Source organism: Colossoma macropomum, unplaced genomic scaffold (assembly GCF_904425465.1).
Source record: "Colossoma macropomum unplaced genomic scaffold, Colossoma_macropomum, whole genome shotgun sequence".
NCBI lineage: Eukaryota > Metazoa > Chordata > Actinopteri > Characiformes > Serrasalmidae > Colossoma > Colossoma macropomum.
Genome location: NW_023494800.1, coordinates 33,337,207 through 33,358,643, shown reverse-complemented (window position 1 = coordinate 33,358,643; position 21,437 = coordinate 33,337,207). Strand labels below are relative to the sequence as shown.

Sequence of the window (21,437 nt, the reverse complement as noted above, 5' to 3'; positions counted from 1 at the left end):
ATTAAAACATATTAAATGCCGCGTTCACGGCCCAGTTTATTAATTTATTACTGTATTTATTTAACTGTTGTATTAAAGCAATAGAACACTCGAGGAGCGTGTTATCACACATTGAATAAAAGAAAAAAGTGTCTCTGTTGTCTATTACCTGGTATTACCTAGTTTGAACAGGACTGTTACTGAAGCAGCTCTGAACACGGTGAATTATTGAAGGCGATTCACTCTGGAATCATTACTGAGCAGACTGGTAAAAACTACAGACATGGCAGAATCATACTGGACTAAAATCTCAGATCTCGTCTCACCTTCCCAGATTAAACTAACCCAGCTCCAATAGAGTTTTAGTGTAAATACGTGGCGTCTGTGATTGTATGTAATTATTATGTGTATTAGAGGTCTGCACTCCTGTGGGTCCAGCAGGAATCTGCGGGAAACGCCACAATATCTTGCGGCACAGGACTAATTTTCAGTGTTGTGTGTGGGACATTTTTTCCCATAGGAATGAGTGGGGTGTAAAAGTCTGTGCACCCACCTTAAATCACGATAATGGAACTTTTTAAACTTATGGGGTATCATAGCAGCAACCTAGCAGCACCCTAGCAAACATTAGGGATACCATAGCAACCATCTGTCATGATCATACACCACACACCACAGTCAGTGAGCACTCCATGGCCAAAAGTTTTTGGATGCTACTCTTAAACATGATCATATACCCAAAGCCACAGTCAGCAAAGCCAAAAAAGTCAAAGCGTAAAGTTTTTGGATGCTGCCTTTATATTATGACCATACACTACACACCACAGTCATTAAACACTCTGTAGCCAAAAGGTTTTGGACAGTGTTCTTACATCATGATATACACCACACACACCACAGTCAGTATACACTATGTGGCCAAAAGTTTTGGAAGAATCCACATCATCATACACCAAACACAACATATATACCACACACAATACACACTCTTAAGACCACACACTCTGCACACACCACACACTCTACACACAACACTCCACACACATCATATACTCTAATACACCTCACACTTCACACTGTACATAAATAGACAACTCATATGTCACAAATAACACACTTCACACACATATACACATATAGACACACACACACACACACACACACACACATATACACACACCTAGCAACCACCTGGGATACCGTAGCTCTTGCAATTTGAAAAATGCATTATTTCCAATATAAAAATGATCAGCAAACATAAAAACCAAAATCGTCAAGCATCCCAGGCTAAAGCATACTGCCGCAGCAGGAATGGAAAATTGGCATCCTCTGCTCTGTCAAAGCAACAGTTCTTCCTTTTAAAGATTCCAAGGCACATCTCTTTTATAGCTGGAGCTTCAAATTCAAAGTACAATCACAGGAATGCCAGCCCTGTGTAAACAAATCTAAAAGCTTGACCAAGGTAATATTGGATAGCTGAATGTTGCTAAGCAGTGACTCGAGAAGAAAATGAAGTGGTTGTTTAGAAACGATGTGGAGAGTTTCAGCTGTGAGGCCGAAATTAGTTCATTTATTCACTGTTCTGCTAGCAAAGTTCCCACTGCGAGTCAAGACAGCTGCTCAGATTTTGTCATAATTGCTCGCAGGGGCCCTCTAGTGGCTCGGTCCACTAGGCATTCACCTATAAAACCCATGGGACGATCCGGGCCTGGTTGGGAGCTACAAAGTATTGGTAAGATAGCTGATCAGCCAATATGGCCACTGTAGGCTTGTTTTTTAATATCTGCAAAAAGTGCACAAAAAGGACATTTAAATTATTAATCACAATTTTTTATACGGCAGTTAATTGTCAGCTAAAATTTAACGATCCTGACAGACACGATTGTCCAGTAGTTGCATTGCAATTTTGCTATGAACCACCTACTTTGACAAGAAGGGGCGATCTGACTGGCATGTATTGTCAACCACAGACCGCTGATTCTGTTTGGGCTGTAGGGGACTGTTAAATAATAATACAACAAAAATAGACCCACATAAAACAAACAATGCTTCAGTGGCCACTGCATTTGCTTCAAACAAAACTCTGTAATTACTTTTAAAGATGAATGGCCATAAACTTTATAAACTGTTTTCAATTGAGAACTATACTTTGTGGCGAATGGTCACTGTTTCCTATTCCTGGCTCCTGGTTCTATGACTCTTGTTGGTGCTATATATCTTTAAATAACCATAGACAACAGGTTTTCCATCACAGAGAAGAACCATAGACATTGTCTCTACTGAACACTGTAAAGCCTGAAATAATCATTTAAAAGTTGCATCGGGTCGGGTGTTTTTCCCACAAGAAAGGTCTCCAAATCCCTAAATCTTACATAATGTAGCTTTAAGGGCCCATATCCTACATTTTCTTGTATTATATTTTTCCCTGAAGTCCACGCTGTACTGTAAAATTTTATGGTCAATACCCATTATCTCAAAAAAAGTTTAATGCATGTAAATAAACCATATATACAGTATTTTAACAATGCTGTTGTTCATTTACAGAAATAGAATTGATGTAATGTAAATTCACACATATAAATTATCACTTTTATTCCATGACGTTTGGATTTATTTTAATGGATGGTACTTTTATCATTTTAGTAAAATACAGTCTGTCAGAAAAATCAGTCGACTTACTGAAACTATTACATTAGAAGGCAGCATTTCTAAGAATGAAATGACAGAATTTTTACAGATTTTTATCATCATTCTGTTATTTAACAGGTTTTGTCCGTCACCCCTGCTGTTTAAGTTTTAACCTTTTTTGTTTTCCACAGGTTTTTTTTTACAGTGCAGTTTTAAAGTTTGTGTTCTTAATGTAACATTTTGAAACAAAAGAGTTTGTTGTAGCATGTAAACATTATTAAAGTTTCAAAATGTACATACAGTCTAATATATAGAAACTAAGCTGCAAAAACTGTCTGTCTTGAATTCCCTGTCTTTGTGAGGTCATTAAAGAAAACAACCTAAATATGTACTAAAAATACATATATCAACCTATTCAGCCTGCAGTTTAACAGGGAGGAGCTATAAACTAAACACAGGTGACAGCAGTGACAAGGGGGTGGAGCTAGTTCACTTGTGGTTTTGATTAGTAAATAAAATGTCTATATTTGTGTTGTAGTCATGGTGACCCCTGGTTTCTATCACCACCACTGTAAAGAAATCGGAACCATTTCACAACAACCTATTCAGCCTACAGTTTAGCTCCGCCCCCTCACACTGACGTTATGAGAAGTGTGCTTCTTGAATGAGGTACAATGCAGGGCAGCCAGTCAGAACAGAGCTCATTTACATATGTTAGTCTTAAGAGAGAGAGGGCAAGATGTACATACAAGATGTAAGTACAAGCACATCTGTGCAGGCAGATGTTTAATACTGTAAACCAACTGTGTCAATGACTTTGATGCAGTTTTAATGTTTTCAGTGCTGTAACTTTATTCACTCTGAAACTGCTTAATACTGAGACACAGACACCGAGCTGTCGAGGTGAGGCAGGTAAAACGCTGGAATGTATAGATTGTGTAGGAACCGCTGGATTCGTTGGCTCTCCGCTCGGCCTTGAACGCTTGCGGTAGGACCTGCGTGAACTCGCTGAATAGATGCTGAGTGCTGCAGTGATTTGCCGTTGCTGTGACGATGCAAGAGCCATACCTGTCCTCGCTCTGGCATGGCTGGTCTCCTAGCAACAGTTCTCGGAAGCGGGCGCGGCACTGGAGAGGCGGGACGTCGGATTCGCCGGCTGCCGCCTTGAGCCCCTGGATGTTCAACACAACGCCACTGGCCGCACAAGGGGTCACTCTGAGACAGGAAAGATGGAGGTCAGAGACTAGAGCTCCAGTCGGAAAAGCTAACAATTCCAGAACAGCTCAGCTCATATTTATTTATTTATTTATTTATTAATATCTGATATGGCAACACTGTTACTGTACTTCAATACATAAATAAACAAATGAACAAATAATTAAAATACACAAAATGCCAGTCATGTGAGTCAGTGAACAAGCAGAAACACAGCTATCCATGAAAACAACAAAAGTTAGGCAAGAACTCACAACTAGGAAAAGACTAGAATAAGCACAAACACTAACATGAAGACAAGAACTACACTATTAACCCGACAGCGAGGAGCTATAAACTAAACACAGGCGACAATGACGACAAGGGGGCGGAGCCACTTCACTGGTGGTTTCGAAAGGTAAATAAAATGGCTATATTTGTGTTGTAGTCATGGCGACCCCTGGTTCCTATCACCATCACTGTAAAGAAATCTGAAACTTTTCACATCAAACCACTCTGAATGACTATGTTAACATCTCAACCACTGAGTTATGCAGAAATTTCGAAAAATCGGTGGGATTCCCCTTAAAATCAGTTTCCCTTATTGATGTTCAGCTGATGACCCGCCCACAGACACTGCAGTCTCTGAATAGACTTACAAGGTCATGAATGAATCATCTAATCTGCTCTTCAGCACACACACAATCCAGAATTTGAAGAACAAAAATAAGGAAAATGTTTGTATGTCATCCTTTAACTGTCTGATAATAATGTACATTTACAGATATAATAACTGACACCAGAAAACATAAAAATATCTCTTCTCTACAGGGAACCTAACTGTACGAATAATTCACTCCAGACAAAAGGTTAAGATTAAAGATGGTAAGGGTTAAAATATGAAGGAGGAAGGATACCATTGAGAAATCTGAAATATTTCAATATATGGATATCAGATATATGACATATTATATATGAATTTCCCATATATCCAACTTATATTAGTCACAGACCAAAATTGAAATGGGCCATTTTAAAATATGGGACATATATTTCTGTCATTCAACACACACACACACACACACACACACACACACACACACACATATATATATATATATATATATATGAATATAACAATAAGTGATAGAATATATGCTCATGCTCATATATACTAGCTTCATGTTATATTATATAATGTTTTTTATTTCATATATATTGCTGGTGTATTTCATTTTCAAGTCTTTTAGTATTTGTATAAGCCATGTATCAGACAGACAGTATATATGTGATCCATGTATTATGCATATATGTCCAATATTTGATACCTACATACATGTACACAACATACATGTACATACATTTTGAAATATATGCCTGACCCCTTTTTATATGCGCATATATGCCCAAATATCAGTGATATGACAAAGAAATAATAGAATCAAACTATTCAATAAATGAAAAATTATGCAAAACACCAATGACAATCAAAATACGTCTCTTTTTTAAAAGTGTCACAAATACTGGGTTTAGTTTTTTGTGCACTGAAATACTGAAATTGATAAACTTATGTGTGCTGCAGCTGTACCTTCTCGCGCTGCTCCTCGCGCTCCCCTCATCATCCACAAAACTCTGGTTGGTGTAGCACGCGCCAGAATCCATCGGTCCCAGATACAGGACAATAAAGATAATAATAATAATAATAATAATAATAATAATAATTGTTATTATTATTATTGTTATTACTATAACAATAATAATCGAGCGCGTCACAGGGGCGTTTAAAACAACCAGCGCGCTCAGATTAGAGCCATTAACGGTCGCTGTGAGAAACAAACCCAACTTCTGACGAAGCCAGTCTGACTTCTCCACGAGGCTCAACTCAGCTTCCTATTCGCCGGCGAATTTTCCCGTTCCACCTTAAACGGAGCAGCACTTTCTATTGGAACGTCTCAGGCGACTGAATGTAACTGCGGCATCATTTAAGGTGGAACGGGAAGATTCGAGCAAGAAGCCGGCGGCGAATCAGAATCCGACCTCAGCCTCGTGACTTTTACACGGGTTTAACGTCGCTGAGAGTCCGATCAGTCTAAAATCTGACCCAAAGAGCTCGAACTGAAATCTTTATTAACTCTAATTCCCCGTTTGACTCATTTTACAACGCTACTCGTCCCTTTCTTGCCGTGCTGGTTACCACAGCAACCGCTCAGCCAATCCGTTGTCTCGTTAAATAGCGGCGCGCAGCGGCCTCTGGCGGACAGACGGGGAAAAACAACAACTCACTGAGAGAAGGCAAGATTAGCCTCCACCGTTACTAAGAAAACACGACGAAAAAGTCAGGAATTGTGACTAAACTTTTTATTTTCGAACTTACCGATTAGCAACGTGGAGAATAAGTGTTTTTAAGTGGGAAGAGTAGAATAAAAATAAGTGTTTCTCAACCCGTAATCCTGAAGGCCCACTGCCCTGCACCGTTCAGCGTTTTCCCTGCTGCCAGCACACTTGATCAGCTCATTAAAGGGGAACTCCACAGATTTTTCAAAAATTCAATTAAATGGTTAACATGTCTACAAAATCATTCAGAGTGGTTTGGTGTAAAACGTTCTGTTCTAGAGAAACATACCGAGTCAGATTTGTTCACAGTGGTGGTGATAGGAACCAGACGTTCATCTCTAAAAGCTCCCTCACAGAATGTTATTACATGAAACGGTTAGCAAAAAACATCCTGAGTAAAAAAAAATAGCCTCAAGTACTGAGTTCGCTAGGACTTCTTAGAAGAGAACTTCAGGCTCCAGAGTTTATGACCTACTTACACTGAGATTTTTTTTAACCCTGGAGAATGGCGGTGAGTACGATACAGAAGCTCTATAAAGCCATTTTAAGTTTATCTAGGATCCTAGTCTGGTCATGGCCAGGAAGAGCCGTGAACTATTAGCTTTCCTCGCTAATGAACGCTGACAGGAGCAAAAAGCAGAAGCAGAAGCTCGAAATCTCCCACTGACATAAAGAAATACTTTCACAACCAGTCGTCATAGAGCTTCAGCTCCTGTATGAGTCGGTGGCATTAATAGTTGTTGTCTTAAAAAAAAAATAATTCATTCATCATCCATCTAGAATCAGTTTCTTCTTCCTCTTCCTATTTTTTCTCATGTTTTCACAAAAAAAAAAGCTCAGACTTGGTGTAAAGGTTCCACTACAGTAAAAATTGTTTTTTTTGTCTGAAAAAACTGCACATGGTGTGAATAGGCCTGCAGTCGAATAAAGAACACTGAAGCGCTTTAGTATCTGACCCAACAACAGAACACAGGCCTATAAATGGACTATAGAAACTATGAAATCATAATTAATCACACGCAACTGAGTAAATACATCTACTTTTAACTACTGATGTAACAATACAACCTTGTATTGAATAGCATCACAGCGTTTTGTACCGTGACTAGCATCCCTGCTACAAAACTAGCATATAGACCAACTGGTCACCAGCAAAACCAGCTTATGTTGTGTTTTAGATGTTGGTTTGCTGGTCACCCAGTTATAACAGAACCAAACCAGCACAAACTAGCATAAACCAGAATGAAATTCATGCTGGACTGAGCTGTTTCGTTCAGCAGGGATGTTAGCTTGTGACTAGTGTGTTAGCTTGAGGCTAACACCAGCGTACTGGAGGACAAGACACTGAAGGCTGAGGCTGAAGGAAAATGAAGGCCTCAGAAAATTTGAATGCCAAGTTTTGAATGGAAGAACAAGACTAAATAATACAGGATACCGTTCTGAGTTGTTCAGTTTAGGTTTTTTTACTTTATTGCTTGTATCACATGTAAACGCTGCACTCAGACTCCTCTTTTTCAGTTCACAGTGGGCTGTAGAGGCTCTATGCTTTGTTCAGAAATCGTTGGCTAGACATAACAAACTCAATAGGACGATTGATTGGCTTTCTGCTTCCCGATGTTTCTTTCAGCATGTGTGACTAACAGAGATTTCACAAAGCCTTGACCACTGCAACGTGACCACCGGGGTGTTTGGACTTCATACTGCCAAAGTGTCTATAAAGAGAGAGAGAGAGAGAGAGAGAGAGAGAGAGAGAGGGAGAGAGAAACAGAGGTAGAGTGATAGATGTTAGATGGTAGATGATCATTTCTACATTTCTGTGATCTGATAATGTACATACCTCCAGGAATTCACCTCGTGGTCATAAGCCTCCATAGTCTTTAAGTCACTTACTCCATCAGATCCTCCAACAGCCAGCAGTAATCCATTAAATACTATCAGAGATACCTGTACACACACACACACACACACACAGACACACACAAAAACTATATGGCCAAAAGTATGTGGACACTCCTCCAGCAACACTCATTGCTAACAGGGGTATAAAATCAAGCACATAGCCATGCAATCTCTGTAGACAAACACTGGCAGTAGAATGGGTTGTACTGATGAGCTCAGTGACTTTAAACTTGGTGCTGTCATAAGATGCAACTTTGTCGCAAGTCAGTCTGTGAAATGTCTCCCCTGCTAGATCTACCCCAGACAACTGTAAGTGCTAACACTGTGAAATGGAGGCATCTAGGAGCTACAATGCGCAAACTAACAGAGCAGCGCTGCCTGAAGTGCATAAAAATCACCTGTCCTTTGTTGAAGTACTCACTAAAGAGTTCTACACTGCCTCTAGAAACAACTTCAGCATAAGAACTGTTCGTCAGGAGCTTCATGAAGTGGGTTTCCATGGCCGAGCAGCTGCACATAAGCCTATGATCACTATGCGCAATGCCAAGCGTTGGCTGGAGTGGTGTAAGGAATGCTGCCACTGGACTCAGCAGTGGAAATGTGTTTTCTGGAGTGATGAATTATGCTTCACTATCTGGCAGTCTGATGGATGAATCAGGGTTTTGGTGGATACCAGGAGAACGTTACCTACTGGAATGTATAGTGCCAACAGTAAAGTTTGGTGGAGGAGGGATAATGAGCTGGGGCTGTTTTTCAGGTAGTTCCAGTAAAGGGTGATGTTAATGCTACAGCAAACAAAGACATTTTACACAATTATATGCTTCCCCTTTGTGGCAGCAGTTTGGGGAAGAGCTTTTCCTGTTCCAGTATGACTGAACACCTGTGCACAAAGTGAGCTCCATAAGCACATGGTTTGACGAGTTTGGTGTGGAGGAACTCCAGTGGCCTGTACAGAGCCCTGACTTCAACCACACAAATGCTCTCCACACTCCAAAATCTTATGGGAAACCTTCCCAAAAGAGTGGAGGCTGTTAAAGCTAATAATATATATATATATATATATATATATATATATATATATAATACATATATATATATAATACATATATATATATATTATAATATATATATATATATATATATATATATATATATATATATATATATATATAATAGTAGTGCTTAGTTCAGCTGAGGAGCTCCAAAACAGGCAGAAGTGGCATTTTATTTATGGCTACTGTGAAAAAGGGTGAACAAATGATAATATACATAATATACATATTACATAACATATAATACACACACCTGGTATCTCTTGTTCCTCATGGCTCTGGCGGGGCTCCAGCGACCTGTGTGCGGGTCGTATTTCTCCACATTGCTGAGAGCCAGACCGAGCTCATCTCTCCCTCCCGCAACATACAGACAGCCCGAATACACACAGCACCCCCCACCCTCTCTCACACTCAGCATCGGGGGGCACAGAGACCACCCCCCATCTACAGGACTGAACCTCTCCACTGAGAGAGAGAGAGAGGGAGAGGAGGAGCAGAGGAGAGAGATGGAAGAAGAGTGACAGAGAAAGAGAGAAGATAAAGAAAGAGAGAAGAAAACCCATAGAAAGAGAAGAGAAAGAGAGATCAAAAGAGAGAGAGAGGAAAAGTGATATTGTGAGAAAAGGAAGATGGAACGAGAGGTAGAGAGAAAGAGAGAGAGAGAGAGAGAGAGAGAGAGAGAGATGGGCATAGAGAAAGAAAGAGAGAAGAGAAAGAGTGTGAAGAGAAAGAGTGTATGTGTGTGTGTGTGTGTACCTGTGTCAAGGGGTGTGTCTCCATCAGTTCCCCCAACAACGTAAATGAGCCCCTCCAGTACAGCAGCTGCTGCCCCCGCACGCCTCCTTAACATCGGAGCTAATTTACACCAAGAGTTCCTCACAGGGTCATACCTTACACACACACACACACACACACACACACACACACACACACACACACACACACACACACACACACACACACATTTATACACACATACACACACACACATATTTATACACACATACATTTATACACACATATAACCATACACACACACATACATATGCACATACACACATATATACACATATACACATACACATACACACATACATACACACATATACACACATACATAGACACACATACATACACACACATATACGCATCCACATACACACATACACACATACATATTTTTTAAAAAGTTTCTCTACAGTGAAGCGTTTTAAATCAAACCACTCTGACTGACTTAACATATCAGCCACTGTGTGTTCAGACTGACCTTTCTACAGCATTGGTGCAGGTGGTCCCATCGTAACCCCCCAGAGCGATGAGACAGCCATCCATCTCTACCACACACACTCTGGAACGGGGTGAGGAGAGGGGGGCCACATCACCACACCAGGAATTATACTCAGGATCATACCTAACACACACACACACACACACACGCACACACACGCACACACACACACACGTATGTTTTTATCTGAGTGTCAGTACAGTGTTACTGGTGTGTGTGTGTGTGTGTGTGTAACTGGTTCTACTGACTGTGTGTTGTAATGATGAGTGTCATACTCCATCCATTTAACTAATAACTCTCATTCCTGGTCCACCTTCGCCATGGCAACAACTCATGCTAATAAATGTCTTTCTCTATCGCCACGGTAACAGCAAATGCCTTTCATTTCTTTGTTGCCTGCCATGAGACACTTGAGGGCTCTCAGGGCTGGAATGCCCAGTGCTGACATCATCAGCAGGATGATCTCTGACCTCGTTTTAGCCAATCAGATCACTGAAACTGGAATTTCTTTGACTCTATGACCAAAAGAAATATGTATGAACATAAACATATATATATACAATATATTATTATTATTATTATTATTAATAATAATAATTGCTGCAGGAAAGTGTGGACCATATATATATATATATAAATATATATATATATATATATATATATATATAGATAGATAGATAGATAGATAGATAGATAGGTATTGAGAAGAATATTGAACTTATTCTCATGTCATGTTCATGAAACATTTTACTTCATTTTTACTTTTGTGACTTATTCATTAGGAGATGGTAAATTGTAACCATGAAGAGATGCACATGGTCAGCAACAATACTGTAATAGGCCGTGGCGTTCAAGTGATGATTGATTGGTATTATTGGATTATTATTAGTGTGCCAAGAAAACATCCCACACCCCATTACACCACCTCCACCAGCCTGGACAGCTGACACAAGGCGGGTTGGGTCCATGGATTCATGCTGCTGGCACCAAATTCTGACCCTACCGTGTGAGCTTCAGCAGAAATCGAGATTCATCAGACCAAGCTACGTTTCCCAGCTTTCAACTATCTGGTTTTGGTGAACCTGTTCCCACTGTAGCTTCAGCTTTCTGTTCTTGGCTGACAGAAGTGGATACCAACATGCTCTTTTGCTGTTGTAGCCCATCCACCTCAAGGTTTGACGTGTTGTGTATTCTGGGCTGCTTTTCTGCTCATTACAACTGCACAGAGTGGTCATCTGAGTTACCGTAGCCTTTCTGTTAGCTTGAACCACTCTGGTCATTCTCCGGTCATTCTCTAAAGTGCTCAGTGAGTGTAAGAGCATGAAGTTTGGTGCGGTAATGTGTTCGCAGACCCTCACCTCTCCACACTGCTCACACAGGTGAGATCATCAGCTCCGCCCACTGTGTAAATGAACCCACCCATTGCACACACGCCAGCGTCTCCACGGTGGCGGAGCATGGGCGTGGTCATCTTCCACTCATTATACTGACTACAGAACTGCTCTACTGGACACGAGGGGCTGTCCTTACTCCATCCTCCCACTGCACGCAGAGACACACACAACTATTCTTAGGATTAATCAAAAAAAGAGTTTTAGACCCAGGAGAAAAAATATATAGAGAGCTATTCATCTGGACAGTGAGCATTTATTTACATACAAATATGACAAACAAAAATGATTTTGTTTTTATTAATGTGTTTGCTTATACATATATATATATATATATATATATATATATATATATATATATATATATATGTGTGCATGCTTATAAAGGTTTTAATAAGCTTTGTGCAGCTTGTCTGAGCGTGGATGGATGGGAGGACTGACCTACATACACAACGTCCGATGACTGGCCTTTAGAAGAGCCTTTACGCTGACCGGAGCGAGAACCGTGATTCCTAATACAAACACACCACAGAACACAAAATCTGGACGTTAGATAAATAACATTATAATACATTATAACATAAAGCTGCAGACATTAAAATGAAAGTTTGGTGAAAACTCATGTACACAGTTTTCCCTTCTACCCCACACTCTTTAAAACAAAGGTGTCATAAAGAGTTCTTTGCATGATGCTATAGAACAACCACATTTGGTTCTCCAAAGTGTTTGTCAGTTCTCAAACCTATCTTCAGTGACCCCCAGATGGTCCACATAGGAATAGAGGATAAATTTGGACCATCTGGGGTCCAGAGGACTGGTTTAGGTTCTGATCTAATGATCGCTTCAATGTATGGTTGTAAATGAGATGGGTAAGTGTGAGCGTTCTTAAAGTTTCAACCTCTGCATAGTGTAAAGGTTCTAGGAAGAACCCTTAAATTGTCATCTTTAAAGCTTTAGATCTTCTCACTCACACATTGTGCAAATTAAGCCAATCAGCTGAGGCATATTTGGTGTCTAGTGTCCATAAAAGGGGATAAGAGGACTGAATTAATCTTAAATATATATTAGCGATGCTAATGTACTCTATTTCATGTTTATAGATAACAGTGAGTCATACGGTGTCAGAAACCTCATAATTAAGTCTATTAAAATACTGAACAGCTCTGCATTATTTAACACGACTGTGTAATGATTTAGGCATGCAGTTAGCACTGTGCTAATTGGTGGAGTATAAGCTTCCATTACTTCTATGCTACATTAGCCTTGGAGCTCCAGTGCTAAAACTAAAGAAGGAAAGTTCAGATACCAATATAATAGTGACCAGTGAATCTACACGTGTCTTCTGAGTTTTATATGGAATGATGATGATGGTAAAATAGTGATGAAGCTTTTTTGGGGGACTATTTTGCCCCACAGTGCATTGCATGATCCATGAACGGATTAAAAATATATGTTTTAGGCCAAAACCTTCTGAAAACTCTCCAAAACAAGCTCTCGGACATCAAGCAGCGTCTTCATAACCATGCCGGTCAGCACACCCACACTGTGTGAAAGTGACTCTGGCAGCAGCGGAACGTTCACTGAGCTGCAGCTGTGTCTGCTGTTCACGCCTAAAACAGAAGCTCAGACACGCTGCTGACAGCACTGACCGCCCACTGAGCTCATTTCTGTCCCACTCACATCAACACGCTGTTATACTGTCCTGTGGAGAGATGTAGTGAGTGACTGAGTGAATGAATGAGTAAATTAGTAAATGAGTCACTGAGTGACTGAGTGAATGAGTGAATGAATGAGTGAATGAGTGACTCAGTCAATGAGTGAGTGAGTAAATGAGTGAATGATTGACTCAGTGAGTGAATGAGTAAGTGAGTGAGTGAATGAGTCACTTAGTGACTGAGTGAGTGAATGAGTGAGTGAGTCAATGAGTGACTGAGTGAGTGAACGAGAGAGTGACTTAGTGACTGAGCGAGTAAATTATTGAATGAGTCACTGAGTGTCTGAGTGAATCAGTGAATGAATGAGTGAATAAGTGAGTCAGTAAATGAGTGAATGAATGACTCAGTGAGTGAATGAGTAAGTGAAAGACTGAATGAGTTGCTTCGTGACTGAGTGAGTGAACGAGTAAGTGAATGAGTAAAGGAGTCACTTAGTGACTGAGTGAGTGAATGAGTAAGTGAATGAATGACTTGAGTGAATGAGTAACTGATTAAGTGAGTGAATGAGTGAGTGAGTGAGTGAAGGAGTGACTCGGTGAGTGAACGAATGAATGCTGTGAGATGCTCACTGTAGATAACATGCAGGAATAATCAATCCCACTTTATTACAAAGAAAGAGAAAACAAACAAACAAACAAATAGATGAACAGATAGATATGCTGTCTGTTATAATTTTTTATGATTTGATATGTTAATTTGATATTGTCTTATTTTATTCATTTACTCTAATTATTTAAATATTATTGTTGTTATTGTTTCACTGTGACTATTATCATTATTACTATTATTAATTCTGTATGTGTTTTTAGTTCTACAGAGTGTTCTGCTTTGAGTTGAACCAATAAAGCTAGAGAGAGAGAGAGAGAGAGAGAGAGAGAGAGAGAGAGAGAGAAAGCTGAGATGGTGTAGACAGTAACTATGTGTCTAACATTTTTACAAGAACTGTTTGTCCAGCTGTCTGAAACTGGACACTGACTGCTGTGTTAAAACAAACTAAACAAAAAAATCTCTCTCTCTCTATTTTTCCTCTATTTCTCTCTTTTATATCGCTCTTACTCTGTCTCTCGCAATTTTCCTCTATTTCCCTCTTTTTTCCTCTATTTCTCTCTCTCTCTCTCTCTCTCTCTCTCTCTCTCTCTCTCTCTCTCTGTTAGTTATGTGTTAGTGGGTGATCAGATCAGGACTCAGTTAAGGACTCATGCAGTACCGATCAGATCTACTATCTATCAGTCCTTCAGATGTTTGTTATTTCTTTAGAAAGAGCACTGTTCTCTCTCTCTCTCTCTCTCTCTCTCTCTCCACCCCTATCCTCTCCTTCATTCCACCACACACACACAGGACTGACCCTCACCTTTCAGCCTAGTTTGTGTGCATGTGTGTGTGTGTGTGTGTGTGTGTGTGTGCTTGCGAGCGCTGACAGTTAGTGACGGATGGAGAACAAAGGTGATCTCGGAGGAGAAAAATAACTGTACGTTGCTGTTGAGTTGCTACTGCATCTCTAATGTCAGCGTTTGGTGTGTGAGGGATTAAAGCAGTTCGGTGTGAGAGATTAAAGCAGTTCGGTGTGTGAGAGATTAAAGCAGTTTGGTGTGTGAGAGATTATAGCAGTTCGGTGTGTGAGAGATTAAAGCAGTTTGGTGTGTGAGAGATTAAAGCAGTTTGGTGTGTGAGAGATTATAGCAGTTCGGTGTGTGAGAGATTAAAGCAGTTTGGTGTGTGAGAGATTAAAGCAGTTTGGTGTGTGAGAGATTATAGCAGTTCGGTGTGAGAGATTAAAGCAGTTCGGTGTGAGAGATTAAAGCAGTTCGGTGTGAGAGATTAAAGCAGTTTGGTGTGAGAGATTAAAGCAGTTTGGTGTGTGAGAGATTAAAGCAGTTTGGTGTGTGAGAGATTATAGCAGTTCGGTGTGAGAGATTAAAGCAGTTTGGTGTGTGAGAGATTATAGCAGTTCGGTGTGTGAGAGATTAAAGCAGTTTGGTGTGTGAGAGATTAAAGCAGTTTGGTGTGTGAGAGATTAAAGCAGTTTGGTGTGTGAGAGATTAAAGCCCCGAGAGGATGGCACTGTGATTTTTATCACAGGTAAGGAATGTTATTAGGCATGACACAAAGCTGTAACAACAGAAAATCAAACATAATAAAATGCACAAATTTAAATAAAGTAAAACTGCTGTGAACAATTCTGACTGGGCAGGTTTCTCTAGAACAGTGAACACAAATTTCTGTAGTGGTCCTGTCGGGGTCCTGACCAGGGTAACAAAGTATGCAGAGAAACAGATGGACTACAGTCTGTAACTGTAGAACTACATAGTGCTCCTATATGGTCAGTGGAACTGATAAAATGGACAGTGAGCGCAGAAACAAGGCGGTTTAATATGAATATAGTGTGTAGTGCTGAATCGAGACTGCTAGAAAGGCTGTGTGGACTGCATGAAGCCTCATGAATGCATTGATGACTGAGGGCAGCTTGTGTATGTCAGCTGACAAGGAGAAAGGTGTAGCCTTACCTGTCTGGTTTCAGGTTACCTTGGAAACAGGGCTCAGTTGAACGCTGAATATACACACATACATGTTGTCTAGCAGGCAGACAATCCAACCAGGTCAGGAACCATAAGAGGGAAAGTGTCCCTTTATTGGCCATCATGCGGGTGAGGACAGCTTTTGATAGAATTCTGAACTTTCCTTTGATTCCCCTTCTCTCCACACTCATCCGTTCCGTCACTTCAGCCTGTCCTCTCTCCCTCGCTCTCTCTATGCCACTGTTTCTTCTGTGATGCTCTGAAAAAGAGTAAACAAGGTTGCTGCATGTACTGCAACCTCTTCCTGACCTGTACTGATACATACTGAAACATGTATTTTTGTAATTTTCATGCCTGCTCCATGTTTTAGGGGTCCAAGCACCGTAGATGGTTTGGAACCCTATTGGAGTTGCTTGGATTTTTCTTGTTATTTGGATTTTATTTTTTCATGCTCAGAGCAGGGAGTCTAAATTCCCATACAGAAACCTGATATATGGCCGTATGTGCACATATATCATAACGGGTCAGGTGTGTATGTCAAACTATGTACGTATATATGTTGTGTACATAAAGACAATTATCAAATATTAGACATATATGTGTAACATATAGATCGTACATATATGTCAGCCCATGTATGACAGCCCAATATAACAGTACAGTTACAACTGTTACTATATAACTATTTAAAAGTTTGCTTTTAAATATTTAATTATTTAAATGTTTCAGAGAACAATATTTTCATTTATTTTTGCTTTAATTATTCTATTGCATAGCTTACATTGTGCATGTTTTATATATATATATATATATATATAAATTCGTGTATTACCCATATGCTAACATCATATAGCTAATATATATGTAATATATATTTTTTTATATGTTGATAAATGACTGAAATATGTCATATATTTGAAACTCATATATTGTCATATATCAGATTTCAGTAAGGGCTGGATTTCTTTGTGACAAAAATGAACTGTAGTTGTCGCTACTGCATCCTGTAGTTAATTAAATGATCCAAAGCTAATAAGTTTTGTGCTGTGTAGATTTTTGTGGCACTGGATCCTCTGAATTACAGGGCATTCAGCAGTCAAAATGCGGCTAATGCTATTTGCCACAAGTAAAGCAAGCTAACGCTCCTTAAACATACCAACTATTATATAACAACACCTGCTCCTCAAACTGCCAAAACAGTTTACCTAAACTGAGTGCTGATTGGTTAGCATTACTGCTACTGAGTGCTGATTGGTTGGCATTACTGCTACTGAGTGCTGATTGGTTAGCATTACTGCTACTGAGTGCTGATTGGTTGGCATTACTGCTACTGAGTGCTGATTGGTTGGCATTACTGCTACTGAGTGCTGATTGGTTGGTATTACTGCTACTGAGTGCTGATTGGTTAGCATTACTGCTACTGAGTGCTGATTGGTTAGCATTACTGCTACTGAGTGCTGATTGGTTAGCATTACTGCTACTGAGTGCAGATTGGTTGGTGAGCTGATCAGCTCATTGGCTGAGTGAAGTAATTTGCACTGACTGACATCATGAATATACAGACACTGTTATAAAGTCCTATAATTTGAGTTCTAAAGCACTCAGAAATAAAACAGCAGTGCTGAAATATTATGTCACTCTGTTCAAAAAATGAGTGCATATTTTCTATATAAAAAATAAATAAGCATTTACAAACTGCAGTTTTCTCAAAAGCGCCATAACAACCCATTCATTTTGGACTCGCTCAGGAGCGCCCTCTAGCGTCCAACAAACCAGGAAGGCATTATTGAGTGGCAGTTCTCAACAAATCAAGTAATCAGACTGAATCATAAGTCAGTACTAGACTCCAGAGATGGGTACTGGAATCAATAATGATAATTAATAATGATAACAATCAGATCAAAAGTAGGTGTTGCATATTATGTAAGTTAGCTCAGAATCAAAGGGGGCCGAGCTTAATGGTTCTTAAGAATCAGCAGGACCAAGAATTTTGTCTAGTTTTGACTATTTGGTCTGTACAATTCATTTTAGGGCAGAAAATTTAATCAACAAGAAGAAAAAAATCAACAATTACGATTGAGTCCTGCCACCTTGTGAACAACTGGACAATGAATAATAATAATGCTAGTTATAGCAGCAATAATTCTCTTCTTATTATAGAGCATATAGCATGGTATAATAATAATAATAATAATAATAATTCTCTTTGCAGGCGTGTGTCTTTAGGCTGCAGACCCATCAGTGGTGTTTCCTGTTGTGCAATGTGGTGCTGTTCCACGCTCTGCTGTTTGGGGGCGATGTTGTTGAGGAGTTCTTGCTGCAGTCGTCCCCCGCTGCCTACACTGACCGCTCTGTCTTGGAGCTGCGGGAGCGCGCTCGCAAACTAGACCTGAGTGGGACCAGGCCCAACGCCTCACAGCTCTACCCTATCAGCTCCGCCCCCTGCCTTCATCACCAGGACCTCCTCTTCCTCACTGTGGTCCTCAGCACCCCCGGAAACGCCAGTCAGAGGGAGGCAGTCCGGAACTCGTGGGCCAATCAGACCTCGGTCCAGGGCGTGGCGGTCCGGACTCTGTTCTTTCTAGGCCCATCCCCTTTGGAGGCGGAGCGCGAGGCGGTCAGGGAGGAGTCTGATCGCCACGGCGACATGGTACAATGCGAGGGGCCGTCGTCAAGGAGTAGATCAGACAGAGGTCAATGGGAGAGGGTCAAACTGGCCATGCGTTGGGTGCTGCTCTTCTGCCCTCAGGCCCGATTCATCGTCCTGGCAGAGGATTCTGTGTTTTTAAACGTCCCCGCACTCGGGTCTTACTTGATCGGGCTCCGCACCCATCCGGATGACCTCTACCTGGGCAGGGTCATCCACCGGGCCGCACCTGAGAGAGACTCAACCAAACCCCACTACCTGCCCTTCCACCTGTTCCCTGACAGGCTCCTCCCAGATTACTGCTCAGGTCCCGCCCTCCTGATGTCGCAGGACGTGATCAGAAAAGTTTACGTTGCGTCCGATGACATCACTCTGCCCCTCCCACCGGACATTTTGATTGGCCTGTGTGCAAGACGAGCAGGCATGGTGGCCACTCACAGCGCTCGGTTTTCCGGAGAACACCACATCCGCTACAACCCCTGCTGCTACAACTTCCTGTTCAGCTCCGCTGGGATGGGGGTGGAGCAGCTGGGCGTGGCCTGGAGAGATCTAGGGGAGGGGAAGGGGCGGAGCTGCAGCATGCTAGAAACTTATTACAGTTTGGTGGCCTGCAAAGCCATGACTTACCTGGATAAACTCAACTTCCTCAGTAGCAACAGCACACAAGGCTGATCGCTTATGTAGAGGCTAACAAATCTCAGGCATTAAGTTGAATGAAACGTACTTCATTTAAACTATAGAATTGGAGCATTTGTTAGCCACACAGCATCAATTAGCTTCCAGCAACCAAAACAGTTTCATACTGCAATACAGTATTTTGTATATCATTGAGGTCGTGACAAAACCTTGTATCTCCAAAATGATAATTTTACAGAAGATGGAAAAAAAAGGTCAGAGTTTTGAATGGAAGTCAGTTTGAAGTATTTTTGGACTGCTTTTTTACCACAATGTAAATATCAGCTGACATTTTCATATTCTGTAAAAATTCGGTAAATAAATAAAACCAGTAAAATGGATATACAAGGTTTTGTTCTGACAGTGACGATATACACTTTTACTTCTAGGACCTTACGATATTTAAGTATTTGTCCCAGGACTAGCCTGTTGTACCATTTTAAATCAAATATATGTACAGTAATTTCTGAAATATAAACAGCATGAAGTAGACAAAGCAAACAACAATGTAACAGCTAGCACCTGCGCTAAAGCATCAGTCTACTGTAAAGTTCACCGTATTTTAAAACATTAAAATACAGAACTCTGAAGCAGGGCTGCCCAACCCTGGTCCTGGTCTACCACCATGCAAACACACCTGATCCAGGTAATGAAGGCCTTAAGGAGCAGCTGAATGTTAGAGCCAGCTCAAAACGACATACTACACTATAAAATACACCACACATGTCAGGCTCCAGTCCTCGCGGGCCAAAATACTGCAGACTTCAGCTCAGTGCCTCATTAAACACACCTGATTCAGCTCAGCAGCTAATTAGCGAGGCCTTCATGAGCTGAATTCAGTGTGGTAGATGAGGGTAAACACTAAGATCCACAGCACTTTGGCCTGGAAGGACCCCAGTTTGACCTGCCTGCTATACACGCTAAACCCTCAGGGGCTTCTAAGCCCTGAATGAAAGCACAGTGATTTCTGGAAACTTAAAAATACATATGTGTCATTTTTAGATCATTTTTGTTTATTAGAATCATCATAGCTGTTGTATTCAAACTCTGCAAGTACTGTAGAAACACTAAGTTTTGGTTGGAAAGCAAAGGGTTAAAATTTGCATTCGACCAACAGAAAATGATTGACTGTTTTCTCTGTTATATCTAGGTAGATACAGCCCAGCGGGCTCTCCTATTGGTTCAGACCTCCTAACCTGGAAGTTCTAGAGACATCACTAACTTTGAATATGAGCTGTAGTCTAACCAGGATTCAGTCCAGAAAAAGAGACAGTAGTGAATACAGTTGTGCACTACTGGACCCCAAACCTGTCCACAAACACTGTAAGGCCATTATGTTTAGCAGTAAGAGATTAGCGGCTAAGCAGCAGCGTGCTGCTAGCTAAAGAGCATCAGAAGATTCATCACAAAGAGTTTTGTTTGAGTAATCATAAACGAATATACACAGGTAACAATAAATATGACTGAAAAGTACTAGTATATGATGTGAACCAGTGGTGAACCTTGACTTCTAGCGCTAGGACTTCAGTTTGAGCCATAGTGGTCAAAATGTGAGGAAAAACACTCTACAGTGATGCTAACGTCTGCTAGCATCCCTGCACTAAACTAATGCGGATTTGCATGGACATTTTTTGGCTGTTCTAGATAAAACAAAGACATTTGAAGTTTCTAAAAGACTTGTGAGAGTCATATTAGCATATATTTTACCTTGTAGCAGTTTCACTGTGACTCTTTCAGTAGTGAGCTCTGGTGTAGCGCTGCTGTTTTTCATTTCTAACAACCTACTAATCAGGCTGCCGCTCGTATTCACAGTCAGTGATGTATCTAGAACTTCCAGCAGGCCTAGAGTGACACTTTTGTCTCACAAAATCAGTCCCATCGTAAATCAAATTGTGATTGGTTGATTCCTCTGTCACTTCCTCTTTATGCTGATGGTTAATGTTAAGCGTTAGGCCTTCTCTTCAGCTCCTGAAGTCCTAACCAACAATATAGCTTGCTTAGCTGTATCTACCTAGACACCATGGAGAACATTTCGTTATTGGCCAGCCAGTAAAAATGAACTGAAAATGTATTTTTAGTTCCCAGAAATCATTGGGCTCTCTCTGAAGGCCTAGAAGGC

At 40.6% G+C, this 21,437-nt stretch overlaps 2 protein-coding genes across 2 annotated transcripts; one reads left to right on the top strand and one right to left on the bottom strand.

The window, feature by feature from the left end:
* Positions 1-7,598: 7,598 nt before the first annotated feature.
* LOC118819762 (kelch-like protein diablo) lies at positions 7,599-16,118 on the bottom strand. The gene is made up of 8 exons (XM_036587665.1): positions 15,985-16,118; positions 12,207-12,277; positions 11,733-11,916; positions 10,354-10,497; positions 9,843-9,976; positions 9,340-9,551; positions 7,973-8,079; positions 7,599-7,847 (listed from the first exon to the last, which is right to left on the bottom strand). Exons 1-8 carry the CDS (start codon positions 16,116-16,118, stop codon positions 7,784-7,786), a joined length of 1,050 nt encoding a protein of 349 aa, XP_036443558.1. The 3' UTR covers positions 7,599-7,783.
* Position 16,119: 1 nt separating this feature from the next.
* Positions 16,120-19,315, top strand: LOC118819761 (putative UDP-GlcNAc:betaGal beta-1,3-N-acetylglucosaminyltransferase LOC100288842). Its single transcript, XM_036587664.1, has 2 exons — positions 16,120-16,125; positions 18,209-19,315. The coding sequence occupies exons 1-2, from the start codon at positions 16,120-16,122 to the stop codon at positions 19,313-19,315; spliced, it is 1,113 nt and encodes a 370-aa protein (XP_036443557.1).
* Positions 19,316-21,437: the final 2,122 nt, after the last annotated feature.

Excerpts from the sequence above, each read along its gene's own strand:
- LOC118819762 (XM_036587665.1), bottom strand. The coding sequence starts at position 16,118 with ATGGCCAATAAAGGGACACTTTCCCTCTTATGGTTCCTGACCTGGTTG. Across the intron at positions 10,498-11,732 it reads TGTGTGAGCAGTGTGGAGAG|GTATGATCCTGAGTATAATT; the intron begins GTGAGGGTCTGC and ends TGTGTGTGTTAG. Across the intron at positions 9,977-10,353 it reads TGCACCAATGCTGTAGAAAG|GTATGACCCTGTGAGGAACT; the intron begins GTCAGTCTGAAC and ends TGTGTGTGTAAG.